General features: G+C 43.5%; 1 protein-coding gene across 1 annotated transcript in view; it reads left to right on the top strand.

Annotated features, from left to right (window-relative positions):
• The window catches only part of LOC141059949 (uncharacterized), an 83,097-nt gene that overhangs the window by 32,078 nt on the left and 35,863 nt on the right, over positions 1-15,156 (top strand). The window contains exons 6-7 of the mRNA XM_073556185.1: positions 4,607-4,707; positions 10,784-10,854. Coding sequence (XP_073412286.1) covers positions 4,607-4,707; positions 10,784-10,854 — 172 coding nt within the window. The remainder of the gene's footprint in view (positions 1-4,606; positions 4,708-10,783; positions 10,855-15,156) is intronic.

Genomic DNA, 15,156 nt, shown 5'->3' on the forward strand with positions numbered 1-15,156 from the left:
TTTTGCTTAGTTTGTGGAGCGTTTTATTTTACTGCGTTTTCGTCAGGGTACGTCTGTCTCTTGCGCATGCTGATAAGGCTTAGTGCATGTGTGGCGCCCCCAGGAGTATGGTCACCACAGTGGCATTGCCTTCCTCCTAGGGAGTGTGATGTCATGCTTGGAAGCAGTAAAGGATCTCTCTAGCAGTCAACCACAACACACAACACAGTTTCCATTCCAGGTCAGCAGAGGGAGCTCTGAACCAAAACTGGGGGAGGAGCTACTCTCTGGGGGCCAGGAAGGAAGATTGGAGAGTTCGTGTGAGGAGGGCAATGTGTGTGGACGTGAGGAGAAGAACTGGGAGATTGAGCAGAGAGTTCAGGCTCATTCCCAGCTTTAGTGCATGATCTGGAGCCCGGTCTCCAAGGCTGTACAGACACTGATTTCGTCATGCAAGGTGTACAGAGTTGCTCATAGTTAAATCTCCCTCCTAGCTTTGTGTCATCAGCAAATTTAATCAGTTTACCCTCAATTCCTTCATCTAAATCGTGAATAAAGATGTTGAACAATACAGGGCCCAGGACAGAGCCCTGTGGTACCCCACTTGAGACATTCTTCCAACTGGATGTGCAGCCATTTACGACCACTCTTTGGGTCCGATCACTAAGCCAGTTATGAATCCACCTAACAGTTGCCTTGTCCATTCCATACTTAGTCACTTTTTCAATAAGGATTGTGTGAGATACTCTGTCAAATGCTTTGCTGAACTCAAGATATATCTACAGCATTTCCCTGATCCACCCAATCAGTGATTCTGTCATAGAAGGAAATTAAGTTAGTCTGGCATGACTTATTAGTTACAAACCCATGCTGACTCTGTTTAATCACTTCATTCTTATCCAGGTACTGACATACATGTTGTTTAATAATTTGTTCAAAGATCGTTCCTGGTATAGAAGTCAGACTCACTAGCCTATAGTTGCCTGGGTCCACCTTCTTCCCCTTTTTGAAGATAAGAACAACATTTGCTCTTCTCCAGTCTTCTGGGACTTCTCCTGTTCTCCAAGAATTTTCAAAGATTATGGAGAGGGGTTCAAAAATGTATTCTGCTATCTCCTTCAGTACTCTGGGATGTAATTCATCTGGACCTGGAGACTTGAATTCATTTAGGTTAGCTAAGTGTTTCCTCACTCTATTTCTGTTTATAAATATCCTGGATTCTTCTATTCCCTTAATAGGACAGTGAAGATCAGTTGATGTTACATTTCCTTTCTGAGAGAAAACAGATGCAAAATAGGAATTTAAAAGTTCGGCCTTCTCAACATCCTGTCTTACCATTTCATCATTTTCATCCTGTAGAAATCCTATAGCATCTTTGACTTTTCCTTTACTTTTGACATATCTCCAGAACTCTTTATTGCTTTTGACGTCTCTTGCAAGCCTCAATTCATTGTCAGCTTTAGATAATCAGATTTGTGCCCTGCAATTTCTGCAGACAGCATTATATTCTTCTTTAGATATGCCTATGCCTCCCTCTTTCCATTTTATAAACATTTCTTTCTTCCTTTTTAGCATGTGCTTAAGTTCTGTGTTCATCCATCCTAGTTTCCTTAAATGCTTCCTATTCTTCCCTCTTTTCGGAATTGTTAACGATTGTGCTTTGAGAATTTCATTTTTCAAGATTTCCCATCCTTCCTGGACATTTTTGTCCTTAAGGATATCCAGACATTGGATCCCTCCAATTCTGTTTCTGAATTCCTTAAAATCTGCCTTTCTGAAATCTAACCTTGACGTCTGAGTCTTCACAGGTCTTCCTCCTCTAGTTATCCAAAATTCTAAAATAGCATGGTCGCTACCTCCTAGGGTCCCAGCCACTTTTATCTCCTCAACCATTTCCTCCCTGTTTATAAGGATTAAATCCAAGGTAGCAGTTCCCCTTGTTTTCTCCCCTACCTTTTGGAAGATAAAGTTGTCAGCAAGAGAGGATAAGAATTTCCTTGACCTGTTAGTTTTGCCTGAGAGAGATTCCCAACAAATGTCTGGATAGTTGAAATCTCCCATGATTTCAACAGAATCACAGCGCCCCCTCAGGTCCTGTACTTAGTATAACTCAGTGCATTACTTTTTGCAGGAGAGTTCCTTTAAAGATTCAGTTTATGAAGTGGTCAAAGTGTAACTGCTGGTTCAGGAGAATGTGCAGCAGAATGTCTGTGTCTGCCTCTAGCTCCGTCTTCCTCCTCCTCCCTCTTCTCCTTAGAGTACTATGAGCACCAAATGTCACCTATCTCAGCAATGTGAAAGTCTGTATTCACAGAAGACATATGTTACAGATTACAGATTTTAACAATAGATTGAGACTGACAATCAATCCAGGAGGAGGAAGAAGCAGATTTCTCTGATAAAAATATATTATTATTTTCATGTGTACTATTGACTTATGTTACTCTTTAAACAAGTTTACGACCAATGACGGACATAGTCCATCATGGGCAAGTGTCAGTTCCCACATCATGACGTGCTATATCCGTCATGACTTTAAACTGTCACTGCGTGTAAACACGCAGTAACAGTTCAGACAGCTGTCACTGACAGCTGAGCGGCACGGGAAGAGGTGCGGGGACCCATGCCGTCTGTCCCCGCACTCAGAGTGCTGTGATCGATCAGTGAATCTGACTGATCACAGCATGACCACTCATGAGGTGCTGAAATATCAGCACCTCTCACCCGATCACAGCAGGAGTTTGGCACTGTTAGTGGCCTAGCTTCAGCAGTAACAGCATGGATGGTGCCAGCACTGCCCCTGACTGTTTAACCTCCTAAATGCCACGATCAAGAACCATGGCAATATTTAGGAGGCAGGGAGAGGAAGGGGGCTCCCTCTTCCTTCAGATCGACGCCCCCGTGACATCATCGCAAGGGCTTGATCGTTGCCATGGCAACCCAAGGTCATCATGATGACCCCAGTGTCACAAAGCTATGGCATGCCCCTTAAGCAATGCTCAGAGCATGGTTTAAGATGATTCTGCATCGGTATACCAGCGATCACAGTAAAAAGAGAAATGACCAAAGAACTCTTCTATACAAGTAAATGATTCAGATCCAATCTATTGCTGCTTATGGCCATGTTGTGGCTGTTGTAATAAACAGGAAGTATTTATTTTACTTATATAGTCCATCATAGTCCATAGCGCTGTACAGGCATCACCTTCACTGTCTCCATGGGGCTCACAAGCTATATTCCCTATCTGTATGTCTTGGGAGATTGGGAGGAAACCGGAGAATTCGGGGGAAACCCATGTAAGCACGGGGAGAACATACAAACTCGTTGCAGATGTTGTGTTTGGTAAGAACTCAATATTAGGCCTAGAGATCAGGCTCACCTCCGTTATGTTGTTGGTTTCTTCTTATGAACTGCTCATTTCAGGTTCTTGCACAAGATTTCTACAGGGTTAAGGTCAGGATGTGACTTGGCCATTCCAAAACTGTAAATGTATTCTTCTTTCTGTCATAGAACGACTTGTGTACTTCGGGCGGTTATCTTGCTGCATGTCCAACATTCTCTTGGGATTCAGTTAATGGGCAGATGGGCAGCTCATGGGCAGATGTCCTGACATTTTCCTTTAGAATCTGCTGATAAATGGCAGAATTCATTATTCCATTTATGATGGCAATCGGTCCTGGCCCAGATACAGCAAAACAGGCCCAAACCTTGATACTCCATCATTGTGTTTCATAGATGTTATGAGATTTTCATTCTGTAATGTGATGTTTTTCAGTCTCCAAAATAACACTTTTCATTTAAACAAAAAAGACCAGTTTTGGTCTCATCCATCCACACAAAAAAATGTTCCAGTAACCTTCGGGCTTGGGTAGGTGATCTTTAATAAATTGCAGACAGGCAGCAATTTTCCTTTTGGACTGCAGTGGCTTTCTCCATGAAATCATATCAGGCACACAGTTGTTGTTCAGTGTACTCCTGATGGTGCACTCCTTCATATTAACATTAGATAATATGAGCGAGGACTTTAGTTGCTTAAAGGTTACCTTGGGTTCCTTTATGATCTTGCATATTATAAAACAGTCCGCCCGCTCACACCTGATTGTCATCCCATTCATTGAAAACAAGTGACTCTAAATTCACCTTCAAATTATCTCCTAATTCTAAAGGTTCATTACTTTTTCCACTCACAGACATGATATTGGATCTTTTTCATCATTTCAGGAATTGAACAGTTTTACATTTTTGATTCATCTATTTGATTTGGCTCTATATCTACTTTTAGAACGGATGTCGTTTTAGGTCAAATTCCTGTAGAAATATGGAAAATTCTGAAGGTTTCACAAATTTTCAAGAACCACTGCATGTTTGTCAGAAAAGTATGCCATAACACCGCTGATGTTCCAAAAATCTTTTAAATCCTGATTTGTCCGTTTCTAGATACAATGTACATTATAACGCACACCGCAGTGTTATAGGCACAGTGCAGAGCACCATCATATAACATCTGTATATAATATCTGGGGGGTTATTTAATAGTAACATGAGGGAATATTGTATATGATATATAATGGATGTTATTACTTGAAGAATAAGAATTGCCATATTGTTACTATCTTCCCCTTGCAGCTACCGCCTGCGGCTGGAAGCACTTATTCTCAAGAAGGATTTATACCCGGCTGTCATATCTCAGTTGTCTGCAGCAAGAGACCTGACAACAGCTGCACAAGGTGACATGTTGTCTTATTCTTGAAGCTCTTCCTGTCTTGTGCCTCCTGTTATAATCAGGAGTTGATATTTCTTCTGCGCTGGCCCCATCTTCTAGTTTCATAATATTTCTGTACAGCAGTCCTATCCAGTGAAGAAGTGATAACTTGTTATAAGGGTTAGTCTGAAACTAACAATGATTTAATCCTAAATCTAATTGTTTTTCTATTTTACTTTCATTAAACATTAGCTAACCTTTCTATCTAACTGTGCATGCTGGGATACCCAGAAAAGACATCACCAGGACGCGAAGCCAGCAGTCACTGCTGCAGCTTCTGTTCCCTCCCTGAAACGACGCATCATCAATACTCTTTTTTTAATGCACAGTGACAGTGCGCTCCCTCTCTGGCTTTGATGAGAAGTGATGAGTCGGCAAGAGAGCGCACTGTCAGGAGAGAATCTGACAAGCAGGAAATGCAGAGACCAGCCGCGTCCCCGATTGTGACATGGGTTTCAGGGACGGGGCTGGACTCTGCTGTTCCTGCTCTCTAATGTCACTGTGCATGAAAAAGAATATTGTACAGGGAAAAGATCCTACTGAGCATGTGTAGGAAGTGACAACCAGCACATGCTCAGTTGAGCCGGGATTAGCTCAGCCCCTGAAACGGAGGTCACTGATGGCGCTTTGTTTCAGGGTGGGAACAGAGCCTGTGGCAGTGACTACAGCCACTGCCCCCTGAGGACGCCTTGTTTGAGTATCCCAGCATGCACTATGTGTTCTCAAACCAGGCATCATCAAACAGGAAGCTGGTAAAAAAAAATAAGGCGTAGTGAGGGAATGGTATGGAACTTTTAATTAAAGTATATTAGAAAAGCGATTAGATTATGACATTGAAGCATCACTCCAGCGTTTTTTTATTTTACCGCTGGAATGTTACTAATCTAAGTCCCCTACCCTTAGGCTGTGTGCCCACGTTGTGTTTTTTTAAGCGTTTATGCAGCGTTTGTGCCGGCTCAGACGCTGCAGAAATGCTTAATAGAAGCTTCACATTAAATTGCATGCGTTTTTGGCTTTTTGTGCCAATGCATTCGTTTTTAAACGCTCAGGAATCGCTTAGCGGCTAAAAACGCAGCATGCTCATTAATTTCCGCATTGCTGAGCGTTTTGAGCCTTTTCCAATGTTCCCAGATAACGTGTGGAAAAAAACGCGTCAAAAACGTGCGTCTTTTGTGCAAGAAACGTGTGGAAATAAAACGTGCGTTTTCAGGGAAGGGGATCAGTTTCCTTAGCATTTAAAAACGCTAACGTGGGCACATAGCCTTACTCTTATACTTCTCAGCCGCCGTCTTCATCTTTTAACTGTGCTGCTTCAGTCGTCTTCTGCAGTTTGTGACCAGCTGGATTGCTCCAGTATTTGCTGGGCGGTCACAACTCCATGTTCTTCGAGAACCAGAATGGGGCCACAACGCGGCTCTCATAGACTTAGGCCGGCTTTACACGTCCTGATATTTCCGGTACCAGAAAAAAACAGTAGCGGAGATATCAGTGTCCGTGTGTGTACTACGTGCGGCACATGTGTGGCAACCGTGAGCCACCCGTGTGGCGCATCAGGACCCCATGGACAGCTGCCGGGGAAGAAGCGCTACTGTAAGCCGCTGTCCCCTGGCGGCTGGTGCTGAAGCCGGCTGTCATTCTCCTCTGCTCTGCTGCGATCAGCGCAAGCAGAGGAGAATGAATGAATGAGAAACCTGACCTGCTGTGACCTCAGGACCATGGGAGAATGCAAGTGATGAGGTCACTGTGTCAGAGCTTGAATTGCCATGACCTCATCACTTGCATTCTCCGACGGTCCTGAGGTCACAGCAGGTCAGTTTTTCATTCATTCATTCATTCATTCATTCATTCATTCTCCCCTGCTCACTGACAGAGCAGGGGAGAATGGATGACAGCTGCGTTCAGCACCTGCCACCGGGGAACAGCGGCTTACAGTAGTGCTACTTCCCCGGCGGCCGTCCGGGTACACAGAGGACAGTGTGCACTGTTCTCCGTGTGCACGTGTGCGGCACATTTTGCAGCACGTGTCTCTGGGTTAAAGCGGACATGTCAGCGTGTTTTGCACACGGACACACACGCTGACATGTACATAGACCCATTCATTTGAATGGGTCTACGTGTGTCAGTGTCTCCGGTACGTGAGAAAACTGTCACCACATGTACCGGAGACACTGACGTGTGAAACCGGCCTTACACTGAGAGCTTGTGACCGTTATCTCTAATTTCCGGTCAGTCTGAAGTTGCGGTCACAAGATGGCAGATCAGGATCAGAGGTCGCCAGGAAGAGCAGAAGACGGCGGCTGGTAAGTATAAAACTACGGTCAGTAACCTTAGATTTGTGGCACCACTCCATCACTGAAATAAAAATAAAAAAAATGCTGGACTGGTGCTTTATATAGATAGAGATTTAGGATTAAATCAGTGTTATTTTCAGACCACCCTTTTAAATTTGGTCAATCTATTTGGCATAACTAGGTACATCTGCCATTCAGGGCTCTGGGATGGTCATACATCCCAAAATTCAAATGAAATTCAATGAAATCTAATTTGCAACATTGCCTTTGTAATAAGCAACAGATTTTCTGAATGCAAATCCGCAGTGGAAAATATTCTGTGTATTCTTGTGGCTTGTGGGAATATATCCTAAAGCGGCATTTCCATGATATGGTTTACTTGAATACCAACTACACATGCCATCAAAGTCTGATCAGCGCAGGTCCAACATCTGCTGTTCATCCTGCTGGGCATAGCCTTGTACTTCCAGGTTGGGACCAATGTGTGTATCAAAGTCATGCCCTTTATGTGTCTCCTGAAAATACATCTTGTGAGGCTTAAAAGATATAGACACCATTGGGTTACATAAATGCAGTTTGCTTTTTTTTGGCTAAAAATTATTTTTGCATTTAAAACTTTTGCTCCTTTAACCTTCTATAGTCTCTGCTTTTACAGTCTGGCTGCAGAATGAGCTAACTAAGAAGCTGTCAGTGAGGTCATTCTGCAGGGAGATTTTATAGCTTGTATCTAAAAACAGCTCAGAAGATCAAAAATGATAAAGCTCACTGAAAGATTCCCAGGTACCTCATTCTGCAGCCGGCAATAGACAGCGCAATGCATAGGCCAGAGAAGACAAACTGTGCAATATTTTTAATGCAACCAAATTGCAAAAAGGATTATTAATCAAAAAGACATAAAATTGCCATGGAGATTGTCCATATTCTTTATTGATCCTCTGCTGAGTCGTTACCGACATTAATGTGCTGGAGAAGAACCGCTGCTGAATCCTTCCTCTTGTCCAGGAGACATTTCTCCCATGGAGCCCAGTAAAATATTTAGTGTTGACAAGATAAACAATACCAAGTAAAGTAATCCAAGGAGCAGCGCCGGGCCATGGATCAGCAGACATATATGGATACGAGGCTTCATGGCTGCCGTATTCTGTTCTTAGACATATACAGCCAGGAATAAAGTCAGCGCCTCCTGCATGAAGCAGTATGGCAACACAAGAGTCCCTACTGCTGAGACAATGGGTTAACGCCTCTTTACAAAGTAACATCCGGAGAGACCTTGTGGCCTGATAGACTTCTGTAATTGACATATATCGGTTCTGTACAACGTGTAGCTTGGAAAGAGCTGTAATCCAGCAGCTGCAGGAAAGTCCACACCGCTGGTTCATGTAATCTGTGGCAGCACGATGGATAAGCCAGTGCAGTGATAAGCCGCCACGTGTGCTCCTCAGCATCTGCAGCGTAACCTCACGTAACACTTCGAGGGCCATTGCCCGCACTAAGCAACCTCTAATAGATCTATGAAATGAATCGGATCTGTCATGGAAATCTGTTCTCTCCAGCTGATCACACCGCTCTAGAGCTTTTCTGGGATGCCAGCAGTTGGTCATGTCTGGTGCACAGTGTTCTATCCCTGTTGTGTCCCTTTTTGAGAAGTAAACTGCGGAGAATCCCATTTACACTTTTCATTACTTTCACAGTGTATTTCACTGCCAATAAATTCCTTAGCTCCTAGTTGTTTATTAAATATTTTGCGCTTTTCTTTTCCTTAATTATTGATATTCAGTGGTTACAAAGGGTCTTTATTCTCCCAGTCTACACTGCCACCCCCAACAAAGTAACATCACATCGACCACATGCCCTTAGGCGGCTCCCATCATCCTTGTAACATTTCTCATGCTTGTGCTGTCCTGTAGCGCTGGCATTGGATGGTATATGGCATTGTATCCCGTCAGTTAGGGGCTTACCTGCTTTTCTGTGAGGACGGCTTACCAGCGACATTTGGAGTCTAAGGCCAGGGTCACACTGTCGAGGAATACGGACGAGGTGAGAGGCGCTAAAAGCACGCATTACACACGGACCAATGATTCTCTATGGGGTCACTCGCACCAGCCGTATATTTCTCCTCAGTATCCTACGCTCCGTGCCACTCGCAGCATGCTGCGATTGTCAGCATACTACGCCCGTAATACGCCAATGCAAGTCTATGGGTGCGCAAAAAATACAGATTACACACGGACCACACGTGTGACCTGCGAGAAATACGCACCAGGTGTCTTTTACCAAAGCCGGCAATTCAGTGCGCTATACAGTAAACTCACACTGACAGATTTAATAAAGAAACGAAAGAATAGATATATACACATAGAATATATACATATATATATATGCATTCTGTGTGTCTATATCTATTTTTTGGTTTCTGTTAGAAACCCTGTCATAGGGCTCCATTATATGTCCATTTTGCAAGCCTGCGAGAAAATCTCACCATACAGATGCCATACGGATTACATACGGATGCTGACATGCGCAAAATACGCGACCACACCTTGCTTACGGATGACATACGGAGCACTATTTAGGGGACATTCATCCGTATTACGCATGTAAAATACTGACCGTATTTTGCGTTGGTTAGTGTGACCCCGGCCTAAGGCAGTGTGCACATGCTGCGGATTAGGTGCGGATTCATCCGCGCGGATTTTGTAAAATCCGCAGGTGAAACCGCAGGTCAAAATACCTGCGGTTTTACCTGCGGATTGCTCTGCGGTTTTGCCCTGCGGTTTTTCATCTCCTCAATGGAGGAGATGGCAAACCGCAGCAGAATCCGCAGAAAGAATTGACATGTCAATTCTTTCTGCGGATTAAAAACTGCAGATAATCCGCACGGAAAATTCCGCACCGTCTGCACTGCGGTTTTTGATTCCCATAGGGAATCATGGTACTGTACACCGCAGCAAAAACTGCTGCGGGTCCACAGCGGCCAAAACCGCTGCGGAACTGCAGCAAAATCCGCAGCGTGTGCACACAGCCTAAGACATACAGGATAGTTCATTGCAAATTTATATGAGTGTAGACATCTGGGCTCATGTGGTTGCTTGTATTTTCAGTCCGAGTGCAAGCCGATAAAACTTGGGTGTGCGCTCTGACCAGTGTTATGCTATGGGGCCATGCATACGTCAGATTTTGTCTTCAGACTGAGCTGGTCCTAGGTAATCACTGCATCCCTGAGTTTGATCCGATATTCAGATCGCACTTGGCCATGCAAGTTGAAACCATCAGACTGCACTGGGATGACATGTCAGTGCAGTCCGGTTTCCACTGACTGGCACAATGGAAAAGATGGAGAAATGTTTTTCTCCATCTTCTTCTCATCCGAGAGAATCAGATCACACTCTGATTAAACTGTGACCAGAGTGTGATTTGCATAATCGACCCGATTCTCTAAGATGAGAGAATACCCAGTCGTCTGCACCCAGCCTTAGTATTCCATGGTGACCTGAGATCTGCACCTACAAAAGGGGATTAAATTGTTTAATGGCTGAATACTTCTGCCGCAGAAACTCTTTGAAATATTTAGTCATTCACCTTTACCTGCCAAGATCTTGCTACATTTACTGAAAACATAATATGATAAACAATTACCAAATCATTTCTAACTTACTGTAATTGGAATTTAGTTTATCTACAGCAATAAAGAGTGACCTGATGCTTTCAGATATAAGGTGTTCTCATGTTTCTGATTTGTATTTCTTTTAGAGTTGCTGCAATGCACAGAACTTCATTTTATCCTGAAGCTGGTCCTGGAGGCGGGCAACTTTATGAACGCTGTAAGTCATATGCTCCGTACATATTGTAACCCTGAGTATATGAGGATCATCCAGTTCTTCACTGCAAGCAATCATCACTATTTTCCAGCATGCTGACATACAGGTACTTCTCACAAAATTAGAATATCTTCAAAAAGTTAATTTATTTCAGTTTTTCAATACAAAAAGTGAAACTTATATATAGTCATTACAAACAGATTGGTTTATTTCTGTTAATGTTGATGATTATGGCTTACAGCCAATGAAAACCCAAAAGTCATTATCTCAGTAAATTAGAATAATTAACAAAAAACACCTGCAATGGCTTCCTAAGTGTTTATAAAGGTCCCTTAGTCTGTTTCAGTAGGCTTCACAATCATGGGGAAGACTGCTGACTTCACAGATGTCCAGAAGGCAGTCATTGACACACTCCACTAGGAGGGTAAGTCACAAAAGGTCATTGCTAAAGAAGCTGGCTGTTCACAGAGTGCTGAATCCAAGCATATTAATGGAAGGTTGAGTGGAAGGAAAAAGTGTGGTGGAAAAAGGTACACAAGCAACCGGGATAACCGCAGCGTTGAAAGGATTGGTAAGAAAAGGCCATTCAAAAATTTGGGAGAGACTCACAAGGAGTGGACTGCTGCTGGAGTCATTGCTTCAAGAGCTACCACACACAGACGTATCCAGGACATGGGCTACAAGTGTCGCATTCCTTGTGTCAAGCCACTCAGGACCAATAGACAACACCAGAAGAGTCTTACCTGGGCCAAGGAGAAAAAGAACTGGGCTGTTGCTCGATGGTCCAAGGTGTAGTTTTCAGATGGAAGTAAATTTTGCATTTCATTTGGAAATCAAGGTCACAGAATCTGGAGGAAGAGTGGAGAGGCACACTATCCAAGCTGCTTGAGGTCTAGTGTGAAGTTTCCACAATCAGTGATGGTTTGGGGAGCCATGTTATCTGCTGGTGTAGGTCCACTGTGTTCAGGGCCGGCCCGAACGTATAGGAGAACTAGGTGGCCGCCTAGGGCGCCGACCCAAAGGGGGCGCCAGAGAAAAAATAGAAAAAATTATAAAAAATCTTTTCAAAAGCCAAAAAGTTTTAGGGATGGAAAGAAAAGTGTACATATTTAAGGGCAAATATGACGCAAGAGAGCTTGGTTGGGTTGGCAACAATTTCGATAGAATCTGAAGTTGCTAAACAAATTAATCTCGGTGACTTAGTGTCATCCTTTTAAAAAAAAAAAGGCAAGGAAACAAAAATTTTAATTACCTATGGTCGTTTTTGTTTTGTGTTATTGATTACTTTGTATATATTTGTCCTATACAACTTCTCAGAAGATTAAAGAGTTAGGAGAGAGTTAATTAATCATTGTTGTTGTGGTTTATTTTGCTCCTAAATTTATATCCGAAGTTTTCATCTACTGCCAAGAATAGTAGGGGCGCAACAAAATAGTTTCGCCTAGGGCGCCGTAATCTCTCGGGCCGGCCCTGACTGTGTTTTATCAAGACCAAAGTCAGCTCAGCCGTCTACCAGGAAATTTGAGAGCACTTCATGCTTCCCTCTGCCGACAAGCTTTTTGGAGAGGGAAATTTCATTCTCCAGCAGGACTTGGTACCTGTCCTCACTTCCAAAAGTACCAATACCTGGTTTACAAACAACAGTATCACTGTGCTTGATTGGCCAGCAAACTCACCTGACCTCACCTGATCTATGGGATACTGTCAAGAGGAAGATGAGAGACACCAGACCCAACAATGCAGACGAGCTGAAGGCTGCTATCAAAGCAACCTGGGCTTCCATAACACCTCAGCAGTGCCACAGGCTGATCGCCTCCATGCCACGCCGCATTGATGCAGTAGTTGATGCAAAAAGAGCCCCGACCAAGTATTGAGTGCATTTACTGAACACACATTTCAGTAGGCCAACATTTTGGATTTTAAAATCATTTTTCACACTGGTGATATAAAGTATTCTAATTTACTGAGATAATGACTTTTGGGGTTTCATTGGCTGTAAGCCATAATCACCAACATTACCAGAAATAAACACGTGAAATAGATCACTCTGCTTTTATTGACTCTATATAATATAGGAGTTTCACTTTTTGTATTGAAGAACTGAAATAAATTTTTGATGATATTCTAATTTTGTGAGAAGCACCTGTATTCCGTTTAGGCTGTGTTCATTTTTTTTTAAATTTCACTTACTTTCGTAGGGCTTGAGCAAACGACCATATTATCGGTCCTAGTGTGATCTGAGAAAACATAGGATCACACTCGGACCAGTGTTATTCTATGGGGCAACGCACATGTCCAAGGAAAAAAATTGCTGTATGTCTAAGTTTGATCAAATATTTGGATGACACTCAGCCCTGCAAGTCAGTGAGTCCGTGGAAACCATGAAACTGCACTCAGATGGCATCTAAGTGCAGTCTGATTTCCACGGACTGACAGAATGGAGATCACACTGTGCTGACACTCTGATCAGAATGTGATTGGAATAATCGGCCTGATTCTCTCGGATGAAAGAAACTACTGTCATCTGCACCTGGCCTTATCATGATCCTGCCACATTATTTGCTAGATTCACTCTCCAGTAAAGTGCAAACAAAATATAAGCTGTGTACAGAATATAAACCCATTAGTAACAATAAGTGTTCATATCTGTTTGCATTTCATCATAATTATCATAAAAATAGAGCAGCCTACGGTAAAATAACAGACTCAGTGATGTAAACCCAACTGACCCATTATAAGTCAGTGGGGTCTTTTGACCACTATAAGGGTGTGTGCACACATTGCGGATTCTGCTGCGGATCCGCAGCGTTTTTGGCCCTGCGGATCTGCAGCAGTTTCTGTTGCGTTTGTACAGTACTTTTATTTTCTATGGAAAATGAAAACCGCAGTGCACATGCTGTGGATTTTTCCGCGCGGATTTGCTGCAGCATGTCACGTCTTTGTGCGGAATCTGCAGTGGTTTCACACCTGCTCCATTGTACAGGTGTCAAACCGCAGGGGAAAACCGCAGGCAAATCTGCAGATAAAACGTAGGTCTTTTGACCTGCGGATTTACCCAAATCCGCGTGGAAAATCCACAGCAGAATCCGCAGCGTGTGCACACAGCCTTAGTATCCATCCATCACTTTCTGTATTCTGCCTCAGAGAGCAATAAAAACAGAAATGACAAGTGCATGTGTGAACAGCAGTCAGTAATCACAGGACTAAACTGCAGTACCAAACTCAGACAATACACAAGAGAGGCTTTGTTTCAAGAAGAAAGTAACATTTTTTTCTAATCTCCTACAACTTTTCACGTACAATAAATGTGATTTGTTTTTAACCTTGTGGAAATGCCGCTGTTCTCCTGAATCTGTCATTGTTTTTCTCTTTTTTCTGCTCCTCTCCATTCCTGAGTTATGGCTCCCACTCCCCTGTATATAAATCTAATTCTTTTTGTCAACTGGGCATGATCCGCAAGACAAGTTGAGGACCACGCCCACTTGGATAACAAGATTATATTTACATACAGGGAAGATTAGGTCTTATCCAGGAGTGGAGAGGTGTAGAAATAAGTGTGATGTTTTTTTCTGTTGCGGCAGTGAAGATTCCTGTTGGAAAAGCTAAGGGTGTTTGTAACAACCCTGCTGACATCACTGCATGGCCTCCCATCCCCCACACACCAACTTACTGCTCCAGGCCTTGCTGTGACTTCTGTCTGCTGCCAGCTCCATGCTCTCTGCCTCTTGTCTCCTGTCTGCTCTGTGCATGTTTCCTGGCTGTGTGCACAGGGGAGCAGCGCCATAACTCTCTTGTTTCTTGTGGAGTCAAGGTGCACCTGTGTAATGTGTCCCTGACCAATTACCAAGAGCCCTCTAGTATTTAGGGCAGCTCCACCCAGTGGGTCTTGCCTGTGCAATGTGTTAACTCAGTTAGTTTCTTGCTGCTGAGTAAGCCAGGTCCTGTTCTTGTTTCGCCTACTCTGGAGGCTCTGTTCCTAGCTTTGCTTTGTCTGTCTGCCCTCGAGGAGGCAGAATATCCTGGTCTCTGTTTCTTTGTTCTAGCCTTGTCTTGTACCTGTCTTGCCGCCCTCCAGGAGGCAGAATATCCTGGTCTCTGTGTTAGTGCTCCTAGTCTTGGATTGTACCTGTGTATACTCTGGTCCCTGTGCCCTTGCTCCTGTACCTTTGTCTTGCACCGTTACCTTTTCTGAACTCTGTCCTACCTCTGTCTGTCAGCCTCCTTGTCTCTGACTTCTTTCCCTGCTGTGTCTTTCCTTGTGCTCTCTCTGTCTGCTTGTGCTCCATACTCTTGCGGTTCTGCTTT

Source organism: Dendrobates tinctorius, unplaced genomic scaffold, assembly GCF_039654945.1.
Source record: "Dendrobates tinctorius isolate UK_male_01 unplaced genomic scaffold, ASM3965494v1 ptg000231l, whole genome shotgun sequence".
NCBI classification, from domain to species: domain Eukaryota; kingdom Metazoa; phylum Chordata; class Amphibia; order Anura; family Dendrobatidae; genus Dendrobates; species Dendrobates tinctorius.